General features: G+C 41.9%; 2 protein-coding genes across 2 annotated transcripts; both read right to left on the reverse strand.

Moving 5' to 3' along the window:
• Positions 1–1365: 1365 nt before the first annotated feature.
• On the reverse strand, positions 1366–9502 carry LOC148123459 (leukocyte immunoglobulin-like receptor subfamily B member 3). Its single transcript, XM_087909729.1, is given in 9 exon segments — positions 1366–3095; positions 3186–3326; positions 4958–5023; positions 5026–5033; positions 5347–5466; positions 6596–6898; positions 7150–7446; positions 8057–8359; positions 9088–9502. Coding segments are annotated over 9 exon segments (1542 nt in total). The 5' UTR covers positions 9281–9502; the 3' UTR covers positions 1366–2984.
• A 1702-nt stretch (positions 9503–11204) lies between these two features.
• Positions 11205–12971, reverse strand: LOC148123460 (leukocyte immunoglobulin-like receptor subfamily A member 6). Its single transcript, XM_087896341.1, has 4 exons — positions 12920–12971; positions 12402–12686; positions 11961–12263; positions 11205–11263 (listed from the first exon to the last, which is right to left on the reverse strand). Exons 1-4 carry the CDS (start codon positions 12969–12971, stop codon positions 11205–11207), a joined length of 699 nt encoding a protein of 232 aa, XP_087752467.1.
• Between the last annotated feature and the right edge of the window lie 925 nt (positions 12972–13896).

Consider the following 13896-nt stretch of genomic DNA (forward strand, 5'->3'; position numbering starts at 1 on the left):
CCTGGTTTCTTTCTTATTCTGTTTGTCATTTGTACATAGGAGAGCTACTAACTTTTTTAATTTAAACTTGTTCCTTCACCTCACTGAAAGTATATATCAGTTGTAGATCTTCCATGGTAAAATGATGAGTATCACTTATATATACTATCATATAGTATGATTTTACATTTGTAAATATTGAATTTGACTTTCTCCTTTCCAATTTGTATCACTTGATCTCTTTTAGTTGTCTTATTGCTCTCGATAGAACTTCAAGTACTATGTTAAATAGATATGGATAGAGTGGACCTTGTCTTATTCCTGATTTAATTGGAATTGTTTGAGCTTTCTCCATTTAATTTGATTTTGAGTATACACTTATGCTGGATCATACTGACAGATTTCCATATGTTGAAACATCCATGCATCAATAGAATTAAGCCTTACATGATCATGATGGATTATCTTCTGGTGTGTTTTGAGGTTTAGCTTTTGTTATATTGAATATATTTATATCTATGCTAATGAGGAATATTGGTCTGTAATTATCTGTCTTTGTTGGGTATTTGTGTGGCTTGAATATTTGGGTGACTGTGACCTCATAAAATGAATTTTTCAATGTTCCTTTCATTTCTATTATGAAGAATAATTTGCAGAATATTGACATTAAGTCTTATCTGAAAGTCTGGAAGAATTATGCCTTTCTTTCTTTCTTTCGTTCTTTCTTTCTTCCTTCCTTGCTTCCTTCCTTCCTTCCTTTCTTCCTTCCTTCCTTTCTTTTTTTGGTTGGGAGACTTTGGATGACTGTTTGTATTTCCCTGGGGGTTATAGTAGGAGGCTGTTTGTTCATCCTGGTCACCCAGAATCAAAATAACAACACAGAAAATGTATTAATTAAATCACCACTTGGCCCGTTAGCTCTAACTTTTTACTGGCTAACTCTTATATCTTAATTTAAACCATTTCTAGTAATCTGTGTATTGCCACGTGGTTATGGCTTACTGGCAAGATTCCGACCAGCGCCTGTCTCTGGCGGGACTACATGGCTTCTCTCCAAATGCCACCTTCCTTTGCCTAGTACTCAGTTTAGTTTTCCCCTTCCTCTGTTCTGCATTGCTCTGCTATAGGCTCAAAGCAGTTTCTTTATTCACCAATGGTATTCAAAGCATACAGAGGGGAATACCACATTAGTTATACGTTTATTTAAATTGTTTATCTGATCTTTATTTAACATTGTTGAGTGGTATCTATCAAGAAAATTGCCCATTTCTTTTAGATTTCCCAATTTTGTGAAGTACAGGTTTTTGAAGTATGAGCTAGTGATATTTATATCTGTTGTTATGTCTTTCTTTTCTGATTTTGGTAATTTGGCTATCCTCTCTTTTTCTTAGTTTGTGTAAGGGTGTGTCTATCTTATTGATTAACCTTTTATTTGGTTAATTCTTTGTAGTTTCCTCAGTGTTCTTTTTTATTAATTTCACCCCTGGGTTTGACTATTTTGTGCTTTTATTTCTCTTGGGTGTATTTGCTTCTTTTAGTTTTAGAGCTTACAGGTGTGCTGTTAAGTTACTAATGTGAGATCTCTGCAATTTTTTATGAAGGCATTTAATGCTGTGAACTTCCCTATTAGCATCACTGTCATTGTGTCTCACAGGTTTGGGTATGTTGCACACCCATCTTTATAGAGTTTTAGGAAGTCTTTATTTTCTTTATTTCTGCCTTTATATAGTAGTAAGGAACTAACAAGGCTCCATGTATGAGACATAAAGAATCAATGTCAGCATGCAATTTTTCCTCTCATATTGTTATATAGATCAGAGAGGCATAAACTATGTTTCCCCTGCTTCAGCCTTGTAATTAGGTGGGATTTCCACCCTGCGTTAACTTGTAAATGCTTTGTGTATTATTTATATCCTTATTTCTAATTTGAAACGTGTTGTTATTTTCTTTGTATATTCTCAATATAATGATGAGGTCATGGATTTAGAAAGTTTTTTGATCTATTTATTGTTCTGTACAGGAAATCATAACCCAACACTTTCTAAAAAGCCCCATGAAAGGACAATGGTAACTTTAGTTCTGTGTTCTTGTCCAAGATCAGACTTGGAGACAAGTCTAATGTTTGGGACAGTGTCTTCCAGGAGTAGATGTTGCCGCTTCTGAAGACAGGACTCTGCCTTCTGGATTATGGTTATCATCCTTAGATTCCTAAGTTTGAGGTTTCCCCAGTTCTCTTTTCAAATATTGTATGATTGTCTCTCTGCTAACCCTGATCATTTTCCCATTGATAATAGTATACAAGACAGGGTAGTTCTTAGTATATTTGCTTGACATGAGACATTGGCTTCTGCAAGAACCTCTGGTCCAATTATTTCTTTCATTGTCTTTAGTTCTTATCCCTGGTCTTTCCATTCACTGCCTGGGACCCTTATTACTGCTTATTCCTACTAGTTCTGAATTTTCCACTTTCATAGCACAATGGTCTATGGGTATTTTATTATTCATTTTACAGTTTTATTGAGGTATAATTGACCAAAGATATATATTCAGAGAAAATTTTTTCAACTTTGTGTATACATTTTTACATGTATATACAATAACAATTAATGAAAAGAGGTCATAAATTTGAAAAAGAGTCTATAAGGGTCTGTGGGAATGTCTGTATGGAGGAAAGATAAGGAAGAATGGCTGCAATTATAATCTCAAAAGTAAAAAGAAAACAAAGAAAAGCAGAAAAACCCAGAAACTTCCCTCACTCCTATTTCTTTCATTTTATCTATTGAGTACTGACAAAGTATTTGTTTTATTTATAAAATGCTTGGGGCATTGCTCATGTTTGACTCAGAATCAGGTGAGTCCCCAAAGTTGGTAAAATCTCCAAGTTACGTTTGTAAAATTGCTGTTCACCTGTGGCAGATAAAATTTTTTGACATCCGTGAGTCCTCTCTCCTCCACTGAGTATAAAGACTAGCTCCCCCTGAATGCTTAAAGAACAGAGAAGTGTCTCAAGTTGGACTTTTCTGCCTGAGAGATGTGACATTCAGCTGCCTCTGTCTAGGAGTCATGATGTGCAGTTGGGCATAGGTCACTTCAAGGGGCTCCTTGGCTGCAGCAATCTGGAGTGGGAAAAGGTAGAGTAAGTTCTATATTCAGCACTGGGAGCCTGGGGGTCTAGAGAGGTTAGGACCCACTGGATGATCTCTTACTTGGTCTTCTTTTGCATTTCTGTCCTTTGAGTCTAGCAATCCCTTTGGCATGAGGGAAGGAGAGATAGTCTCTGCCCTTCTGAATCTGGAAGGTTTAACCTGGGCATATAAGTCTTTGGGGTGATCTTCTTTATGCTGGCTCTGCAACAAAGAGAAAGGAAATCACAGGAAATGTATACTGGTTTCCCAGATACTCTAATCCCACTCAATTTCAGTGGAGTAGGAGAGAAAGACTATAGACATTTAACTCAAATTATGCCATTGCTGGTGGGGTCTTCTGGGGGTTTCCTAATGACTCTGAGTTTCCTTCCTGAACTTCTGATGTATTATCCTGGATGGTGGCCTCACTCCATGGGCTCCAACGTTTGGAAAGAGGATGTTCCTTCTGACATAACACATGCACTTGCCACATCCTCCCTAGATGTGCTAGTCTATTACATATTTGTAATAGCCTCTTCACTCGGCCTTCTCCTCACAAGGTTTTTTTCAGCCCTCCCTTAAAATTCACACTGATGATCTGTTCCCATCAGACCATCAAATCAACCTCAACTAATTTCCTCTAATTCATTTTCCTCAAGCAATTTGCAAGGCTCACTCTCTCTGTTCTACCCAGAAATTTGTTCTGGTGAATGGGGAATTCTGTTCTCTGCTGTATCTGCCATCTCCACAGTAAGCCTTGTCAAGAATAAGTTCCATGAACTAGGAAGAGGAATCAAGCAACATAGTGGTTGTTATGCAAACATTATTGAACGAGTTTGCTACCCAGTACCCATAATTTTAAAAAGCCAAGCAAGAATGCACATGCCTAGAACCCAAGCACTGGAGAAGATTGAATGGTGCCCAAGGTTTAATACAAATGATCTAGTCAATCAATGAGCTCCAGTGTCATTCAGAGGTTCAGTCTTAGAAAATGAGGTGAAGCAAAATAGAAGAGGCCATAAAATGTTGACTTATATCATATGTCTGTGCTTATACACATGTGCACAAAAACATTGTCAGGTACAGGGTTCTCATATATTCTTGTGTCCTGTTCATTAACTTGTTAGTTTTATTGCTAAAGATTAAGCCTTATGCATCCAAAGTAATCACGTTACCATTAAGCTACAACTTCAGACACTCACATTGTCTTGAGACCCAGGAAGTCTGTTAGTAAACAGTCTGATGCCGAGGAGTCAGAAAGTAGGGATCATATGCTCAAAACTAAACAAAGCAAGGATGATGTCATAGCACACAGAAGACAAGAGCTTGTGGAATCTAGAAGGCACCTGTGGATAATTCTGAGGGCTGATAAAAGGACAGTGATTGATCCCAGGGTAAACTGAGTCATAAGTTCATAGCATTGAGGAAAAGAATCTCACCACAATGGCCAGCTTCACACGCTCTGTAATCTCTGTGCCCTTCACAGTAGCATCTGTCATAACAGAACACACAGGTCTTCCCATGGCCAAATTCCTGGGACTTCTCACTGCCCCAGTTACCTGGCCCCTACCAGATAGCAACAGAGAAAAGGGAATGTGGTTGAAGGACCCATAATAAGTGAGGGGGGAAAGGTCCATAGTGACTTGGTGGCTCAGAGAAGTGGCCCAGAACCTCTACCACCCATCTAATGCTGGGATCTCAGATATCTCCCTCCCAGGGACCATATTTGTTTCATACAAGATTTCTTCCTGGATACCAGCAGTTGGGCTAGAGCTGGGGAGAAAGGAGAATGTCAGGTGGCATTGAGGTTAGTCAGGAAGGTTTGTAGGTCTAGGCTGTTAGCCTTGAGTTACCTCATCTGGATGCTTTTGTCCCTGATCACTGGCTCTGGAGCTTCTGCAGGATGTTGCAAATTGGTCTCTGTTTGGACTGCAAAAAAGAGAAGAGTCTCAGTCACGAGGGTGGAGCATCTTTACCTAGCACTTTCAGGGAAGGAAGGGGCCTTTACAACTCATTGCATATGTTTATGTGTTCATATGTTCCAGGATATGGAATGTCTCATATGATACCTGATATCTCACAGGTTTCAAGATCATATTGATGTTTCGAGTTTCAGAGAAGTGTTTCTAAGATGACATGTCACTGTCTGGGCTTTCCCCAGACAGCATTGAGCCCCTGTTTGGAAATCCAACAGGGGGTACCCACTACCCCCTGAAACCAAGACTACCCACACCCTACTCACCTCCCTTCCTGCATTTGTTCTGGTGCCTCAGTCTGAGTAGAAAGAAGAGGGCAAGAAGGAAGAGCAACAGGAGGAATCCCACAGAAACTCCAATCAAAATCTTCGAATATCTTGCCAGCCCTGAGATATAGGATACATAATGAACGAGGAACTGTGTGGCAGCCCCATACTGAGTTTTGTATTCACTACCTCTTACCCTCATAGCTATGCAATGTGAGACTGACTCCCATTACTCCATTCAGTCTACCTGCTGGTCACAGAGCAGGAGGGCACAATGCTGTGTGATTTAACCTAAGAAATCCAGCCTTCAACCTTATTCCCTACATGAAACTAAGCTGCATGAACTGTAAGGAAGGAGCCTGAGTACCCTGAACTCTCTGTATCACATACCCTTACACAATGTCACCATCACAGAGTTAGATGGGGCAAGACAATTGCAGAAGTGGTTCCTAAAGAATTTATCCCTATGAGAAAGACACAGATAAAGTCAGCACTAAAAGAAACTTAACATCTAGTCCAGTGCTCTCCTATTTACACTTGTAGAATCACACAGTAGAAGGGCTTGACCATGCGAAGCTCTCAGAAATGACTGTAACTACCCGATAACTTGTTTGAATCAGACTCCATGGGGTGAAGGGAAGAATGGATGGGATAGGGAAATCATGGGAAGTTACATCCTGCTTTCATTTATATACTTCTCCTAGGAAAATTCTCAAATATCACTCTATTTTAGGATGACTTTATTACATCTTAGCCTGTGAGTCTTTCTGGTTATAGAGATCATGTTGTGCTCACTGCTTGAATTCCAGTATCCTGGTCAACATATAGGCTGGTATATAAATGAAGACTTACAGGGGCTGAGAGTTTTCCCATTCTGGTATGGAAAAATCTCCCTAGACAGGAAAATCTAACATGTCTATGGTATGTGCTTTGGGGCCCCCAGGAAAATGTTGGTAATAGGATGTACCAATAGAAACCTGGTCCAATTATCTCAACTCTTCTCAGTCTTATGTCTACACTGAACCCTCTCCAGAACATTCCAGCTGCCTGCCTGAACATTCAAAATCCTGCTGAAGAGGTTGAAATGGGCATTAATTGAGGAATTCCAGTTTGCTTCTGTATCATTGACTCTTGAGCCCTTTATGATTAGCCGTCCCTAGGATAAACTTATACCCATCCCAGTCAAGAGCTTCCATGGTCAAGTATTCAGTATTACCATCTGATCTCACACATTACAGAATCATCTCACCTGAGACTATGATCTCCACAGGAACACTGGAGTGTGACAACAGGTAAGGAGATGAGTTATTAGAACCAAAGCATGTATAAATGCCCCCAAGGGCTGAGATTTCAGCACTCATGGGGAATTCTGCCTCATATTGTGAATCTTGGTACTTTGATAGTTGATGCATGTAGGAATGGGATGCATCCTTCTTGAACAAAAAGAAACTATCCATTGGGATTGATGATTGACACAGCAGGGTCACATTCTCTCCTGAGGACACGGTGGTGCCTGGATGCACTGAGAGGTTGGGTGTGGCAAGAAATTGTCCTAGAGAGAGGAAGACTGAGTGAGGGGTTATAGTCATTGTGCTGAGGCCCTCATTAATTACCTTGTCTCTATCAAGACAAGGTAATCTACCTTGTCTCTATTGTTCTCTGAATGCGGCCCATCTACTTCTCTATCCCTAGATCTTTTTCTCCTGAGATAATCTTCATCATCTTGATCATCAACCTCTGGAATCCCCAAAGCTGAGGCTGCTCAGAGTCTGGGTCCCTGAGAGAGTACACTGTGTTCCTCACCTGTGATCAGGATGTCCAAAGGGTCACTTGGGGCTGACCACTCAGAAGAGGAGATGTATGAACCATGGCATCTATACTGACCACCAGTAGAGAAATTCACAGAACCTAAGGTGAAGTTGGCATGAGACCCTTCCACCTGTGTAAAATGGGCAGACATCTGTGAGATGTCACTTCTACCCTCCTTGGACAGAGCATATCTGTCATAACTTATGTCTGAGCAACATTGGAGGGTCAGATCCTCTCCAGGGGCCAGGACAGGTCCTTTCTGGGTCAGCAGGGAGGGCTTCTTGAATAACCCTGGAAGAAGGATATGTAGAAAGTCATCCATCTGGCTCTTGCTAAACATTCCTGTGCTGGCTAGTTTTATGTGAACTGGACATGAGCTAGAGTTATTAGAGAAGAGGAAGCATCAGCTGAGAAAAAGCTTCCAGAAAATAAGGCTACACAGTCCTGTATGACATTTTTTAACTAGGGACTGATACACAAGTGCCTAGCCTATTGTGTGTGGTACTATCACTGGGCTTGTGATCATGGGTCTTATATTAAAGCAGGCTGAGTAAGCCAGTAATCAGCACCCCTCCAGGACTTCAGGTTCCTGCCCTGTTTGAGTTCCTCTACTGATTTCCTTTGAGAATAAACAGTTCTGTGAAACTTTAATACAAATAAACCTTTTCTTGTACAACTTGCTTTTTGTTCATGGTATTTCATTGCAACACTAGAAACCCTAACTAAGACAAATCACCCTCATATTCTGCTCTGACACTATCATGGTCTCTCATGAGCTGGATCATAACAATCAAGGACTCCCTTCAGCCATTATAACTGGAAACAACCTCAGGAGGGTAGAACTAGTGATAAAGGGTTCTCATGTCAGAAAACAGTTGCGTGAATGAAATTTCTTCCTCACCTGAGACATGGATCTCCAGATGGTCACTGGCCTCTGACCACACTTGTTGGGTATTTGTATAGTATCCATAACATCTGAAGGACAGACTCTTGCTGGATGCCATAGGGATCTCAGGAAACAGAGCCGTGGATTGTCCAGTGTGCCTTTACTGTGCTTTAAGGGACCTGGAGAAATTCTGATCTTCCCCAGTCACAGTGAAATAATCATATCCTTTTGATGAGACACATTGGAGGGTCACGTTCACCCCTGAGGTCACCACAGGACTTGGCAACACTGACAGAGTGGGTTTAACAGGGTGGACACCTAGGAAAAGAGGATGCAGCCTGTGAAATGATACCTTGTCTCCAGCAAGTGGGCTGTGCATAAAAATGTTTGGGAGATTATTTCCTGAGGGAAAATGTAGAGTGCCCAATGTACTCATGCTGACAAATAATATGGGAGAAGCCTGGAATGTTACTCATGCAGGATGACGGTACAATGGAGAAAATAAACAGCTGTTTTCCTTCAAGAAGCTAGGAGTGGACGTTTTTAATAATTAGGTGACCTTTCTATCTCTAGAGCCAGACCCACCTAAATCCCCTGGAGTGTTTATCCCAGACTCTTACTCCCTAGACTTTATCATTATCTCTTAGTTAATAATGCCCATCCTTAGAGAAGATGTCACATATACCTCATAGCCTGCTGACATCTACCCTGTCTCAGGGAATGCATCTGATTGAAGGCCCGTAAGATATAAAACCCATATTCATGGTCACATTTGTTTGAGTTGAGTCTTGGTGTAATTATGTATAGTTATTCATGGGAGTTTCTATTACACCAGGAATCTCTTTTTCAAAGTTGAACTGTGTTTAAATATGCTTACAATAAACCACCTAGTGTCAGACTTTTTAGCTTTTGAGCCAGCAACTACTATGCCAGCCTGAACTGAGTTTTTCTTCTCACTTCCTGGGGGTCATTTCCCTATCAGCAGCAGAACTTTTAGTGGCCCCCACAGGACAATGTGAAGACTGTGACCCTTGGTGTCTACTCACCTGTCACCACCAACTCCAGGGTGTCACTGGGCTGAGTCCACCCAGGAGAGTTGTAACAATAACAGCGATATCGCCCTGAATTATACTTTGTCATGGGTGAGATGAAAAAATTTGCTTTGCCAATTCCACTCTTGGGAATATACCCTAGAGACTCCCTAACATACTGCAAAAGCATTTGTTCAACTATGTTCATAGCAGCACTATTTGTAATAGCCAGAACCTGGAAACAGCCTAGGTGCCCCTCAATAGAAGAATGGTTAAAAAAGGTGTGGAACATATACACATTAGAATTTTACTCAGCGGTAAAAAATAATGACATCTTGAATTTTGCATGCAAATGGATGGACATAGAAAACGCTTTACTGAGTGAGGTAAGCCAGACCCAAAAAGAGGAACACGGTATGTATTCACTCATAAGTGGATTCTAACCATAATTAACGGTCTTTGAGCCTATTATTCGTGATCCTAGAGAAGCTAAATAAGAAGACGAACCTGATGAAGATTATTTAGCTATCCGCCAGGAGGTAGGAAATAGTCAAGAGTCCCAGGTAACCTTGGGTGCATGGGGGGGTGGGAGGGTTGTTGGAAGGGGAGAGGGTTAGAGAGAAGGGAGTAGGGGAGGAATGGGGAAACCTCGGTTGACCGGGGTGGGGGGAAGGGAGGAAGGATGAATATGGGATCAGGGAAGAATATATTTCAACTAAGGGAGTCATTTTAGGGTTTACAGGAAACTTGAATATATATGTGATCCCAGGTCCGAGGAGAGATCCCCAGATTGTTCTCTGGACAGAGGAGAGGGTGCCTGAACCGGCCTTGGCCCATATCCATACTGATGAATATTTTGCTTATCACCATAGATCCTTCATCTGGCGATGGATGGCGATACAGACGGAGACCCACATTGGAGCACCGGACTTAGCCCCCCAAGGTCCAAATGAGGAGCAGAAGGACGAAGAAAATGACGAAGGACTGCGAGGGATTCTATCACCCACTGATACAAGGGGTCGGATCTAATGAGAGTTTACCAAGGACAGTTGGACTGCAACTGAACGAGCACGTGATCCAACCAGATTCTCTGAATGTGGCCGGAGTCTCTGAATGTGGCTGGATTCTCTGAATGTGGCTGGCCTGGAGTCTTTCTGAGAAGCCATTGACAATGACACTGGGACTAGTTTCCTCTGCATATACTGGATTTTTGGGATCCAGTCTGTTTGGATACTAAACTTCCTGGACCTGGAGGGAGGGGGGAGGAACTTGAACTTCCCACAGGGCAGGAAACCCTGACTGCCCTTAGGGACAAAGAGGGAGGAGGAGGGGGGGGGAGTGGGAGAGTGTTGTTAAGAGGGGCGTAAATGGAAACTTTTATAATTTAATAAAATTACTTTTAAAAAAAATTTGCTTTGCGATCATTGACTGGTACAGTTAATTTGTCCCAGAGTGCTGGGCGTCTTTCTTTATGCAGGAGGCATATTAGGGTTTCCATGTTTCCCTCACACCATATTGTCACCGGATTCCATAAGGTGATCATAGAGCCTGGCTCTACCCTGATCGTGGGTTTCTGGAGGGTCCCTGCAAAGAAGTAGGCAAGAGGGATGTGGGACTTTAAACAGTTATACAGTGAATGTGAAACTTGTAGATGACCCTTGAATAACAGAAGAAGACATGGAGCCATCTGAATATCAGTCTCTCTCCTGACCATCCCAGGTTCCATTCTCACAACCCCACTCGTTGTTTTCTGTGTCTTGACTCCCACAGTCTGCATGCTATAACAGTGACCTAATGGGTCTGACTTTCCTGTGCTGATCACACATTAAGGTCTCCCTCGGGAATCCTGTATCAGGTTCCCTGTCAATCAATAGAGAGGCCTGGGCTTCCTCACCTGAGACTAGAATCTCCAGGATGTCACTCCCTTCTGACAAGATTTGAGGGTTTCTTGAATAATAGCCATAGCATCTCAAGCTCCATCTTTCGCTGAGTGTGATGGGACCCACTTGGAAACTGGCTGAAGACTGCCCAGTATATGCATACTGTGAGTCCATGAGGCTGAAGAACTGCTTTTCCTTGATTAAAATGAATCCATTATAATTATTATTTGAGCTACATGAGGCAGTCACAGATTATCCTAATGTTACAACAGGGTTTGGCACTGCATTCAGGGTGGGTTTTTTGTAGAAACCTAGAAAAGATACACATAGAATATTAAATGGGTTCACAGTCTGATTTGTCCCCAAAACTTTAGTAATGAGTGGGTATACAATAACAGTAGACTTTTCTAAAGTCATATCTGGGGATCCATATGATTCCTGTGTATCCTCTCACCAGCTGCCACCAGCTTCAGTGGTCTGACCTGACAGCAGAGTTGTAAGAGTAACAGGGATATCATCCTGCCTTCAGTTTTGTCACAGAAGGGAAGATGAATTTGCCTTTTTGTTGTTATTCTTTTGGGTCTGTCTGTTCCATAGCACACACATTTGTGTTTCTCAGGTCCCCCCACACCTGATGATTACAGGCCTCTCTGATGCGATCAGAGTGCCTGTATCAGCCCAGATGGTGGGTTCGTGGAGGGTCCCGGCAAGGCCGAAGAAAATGAGATGCATCTCTTACGACACTTGCACAAAGTTCACACTTGCAAACAGCACGTAAGCTTATTGTCAAAGGCAGAGGGACACATAAAGACTCAAGATTTCCATGGACTCTTAAGTCCCATTGTTATTGTCCACCCTTCTTTCTGCACCTCAAATCCTGTTGTCTTCTACAGTCTGTGAAATTGGACTAAGGAACATGAGTTCACTAACCCTCCACACATCAGGTTCTTCCCCGTGGTCCTGTATCAGGTCAGTTATCATTCAAAGGAAATTCTAGGGTTTCCTTACCTGAGACCAGGACTTCTAGATGGTTACTGGACACTGACCACAAATGGGAGCTGTTCTGGTAATAGCCATAGCATGTGAACCTCCATCTCTGGTTAGGGGTCACAGGACCCACTGTGAACAGGGCCTGGGAAAGGCCCGTGTTTGTGTTCTGTGTGGGCATAGGCCTGGAGAATTTCTGATCTTCCTTCATTAGAATGAAACTGTTATATTTCTCTTTAGAGGAGCACTGAAGAGTCACATAACCTCCAGAGATCACCACAGGACTGCTCTGGGATTTTAGGGTGATTTTGCTGGAGTAGACTCCTAGGATGGAAGAAATTCTGTTAGCTGGACTTTTTTAGATAACGTTATACCTCCTCTTGTGTGATTGAAAAATCACCCCACAGTTAGCATATTCCTTTCCTAAAAATAGATCTCAGTGTTCAGGAAAGGTCTTCTCACCTGTCACAATCAGCGCCAGGGTGTCACTTTGTTCTGATATGCCAGCAGGGCCTTTATAGAAGCAGGAATATTGGCCTGCATTGTGACTTTCAATTGATGAGATAAAGATCTTGTCCTTTTCCTCGGTGTCCTGATGACTTGTTGTTAGCTGAGAATCTGGGTATCCTTTTATATAGAGAGGATATTCTTGGGCATTTGAGGGATCTTCACTAATTATAGTTACCTCATTCCCAATGGTTACCACATTCTTTGGCACAGCTCTGAGTGTGGGTTTAGAGAGTCCCCCTGAAAACAAAATAAAACAAAACAATACAAGAAAAAAAAACAAACAAAGAAAAACAACAAAAATGAGAGTTAGGTCTGAAGACATCCATCTTAAAACCAAGCTCTCATCTTTAGTACCTGTCAAGTATCACCAGAATCGTCCCACACCAGCTCTTCTACATTTCTTTTCTTCAGAGGGTACCTTTGATTCCCACTGATGATGCACACCCTATGATAGCTGGAAAGACACTCACCTGCCAGCGCTGGATTCCTGGGGCCCAGACTCAGCCCTGCAAGAGGCTGCATGTACCTGTGAGTACCTGCAGTTAAAGCCTGAGCAGGGTCTCCTCTTTCAGATCCCTTCTAAGCTACTGAGACATCCTGATGGGCTAATGCTTGACTGGGAGGTGGACTCCCTCTCATAATTGAGTTCCCTCTCCACAACTCCCTTTCTCACCAAGACAAAGCAGAGCTGTGAGGGTAGAAGTCATAGCATCTTCCAGTTGCTAAAAGTTTGCAAATGGTTGGTCCTCTTGCCAAATGAACAAACACAGTCTGATGTCTCCTTCTTTTTGTGAGTATATCATACAGGCAGTCCTTGCATAGAAGAAACTGCTCTTTCTAGGCAAATTATTTTGTTTTCCAAGTGCTGTGAAGGATAGGGCTCCAAAACATGTGGTCTCTGATTCTGTGTAGTTCTTTGGCCTGGATTTTTGTTTGTGACATAAGGCCTATTTAAACTCAAGTAGGTCTCAACCTCCTCCCCTATTTTCAGTCAGCTTCCTGTGTGTTAGAATTGCAAACCCATATCTGATTATGGTCTTCTTTTGCAAAACACCTCACTTACACCAATATACATCTGCTTGGATGGTCCTCCTCACCATTATTTAGCAAAAATAATCCCGATACCTTCCTGAATCAACACCCACAGCTGAGGAGGCTCAGAACTGATCTTTGTCTGTCAGACCTTCTCCTTGGTTCTTGATCACTCTTTCAGTCAGACCACCCTCATAATGCTTTATGATTTTTCTCAGGATCTCAGCTGCCTACCCAGCCCTGGATATGCTTTGGGTATTTTTATGAACTTTTCTTGGATATTAATGAACTGCTATTATTCTGGAGTATACATCAATGCCAGAAACAAGACTTTACCCAAATTTAGCTGGAGAACCATTGAGTTTTATTAGGACTTCTTAGAATGGTTTGGGAAACATTTCAAATTTTTTTCCTT

The sequence above is a fragment of the Myodes glareolus genome, chromosome 1 (genome assembly GCF_982192425.1).
Source record: "Myodes glareolus chromosome 1, mMyoGla1.1, whole genome shotgun sequence".
Taxonomy (NCBI): domain Eukaryota; kingdom Metazoa; phylum Chordata; class Mammalia; order Rodentia; family Cricetidae; genus Myodes; species Myodes glareolus.

Coding starts and splice junctions, on each gene's coding strand:
- LOC148123460 (XM_087896341.1), bottom strand. CDS start 12,971: ATGCAGCCTCTTGCAGGGCTGAGTCTGGGCCCCAGGAATCCAGCGCTG. Junction 12,264..12,401: donor CCTGGCGCTGATTGTGACAG/GTGAGAAGACCT, acceptor CTTCCATCCTAG/GAGTCTACTCCAGCAAAATC. Junction 11,264..11,960: donor TCTAGAAGTCCTGGTCTCAG/GTAAGGAAACCC, acceptor TATCTTTTCTAG/GTTTCTACAAAAAACCCACC.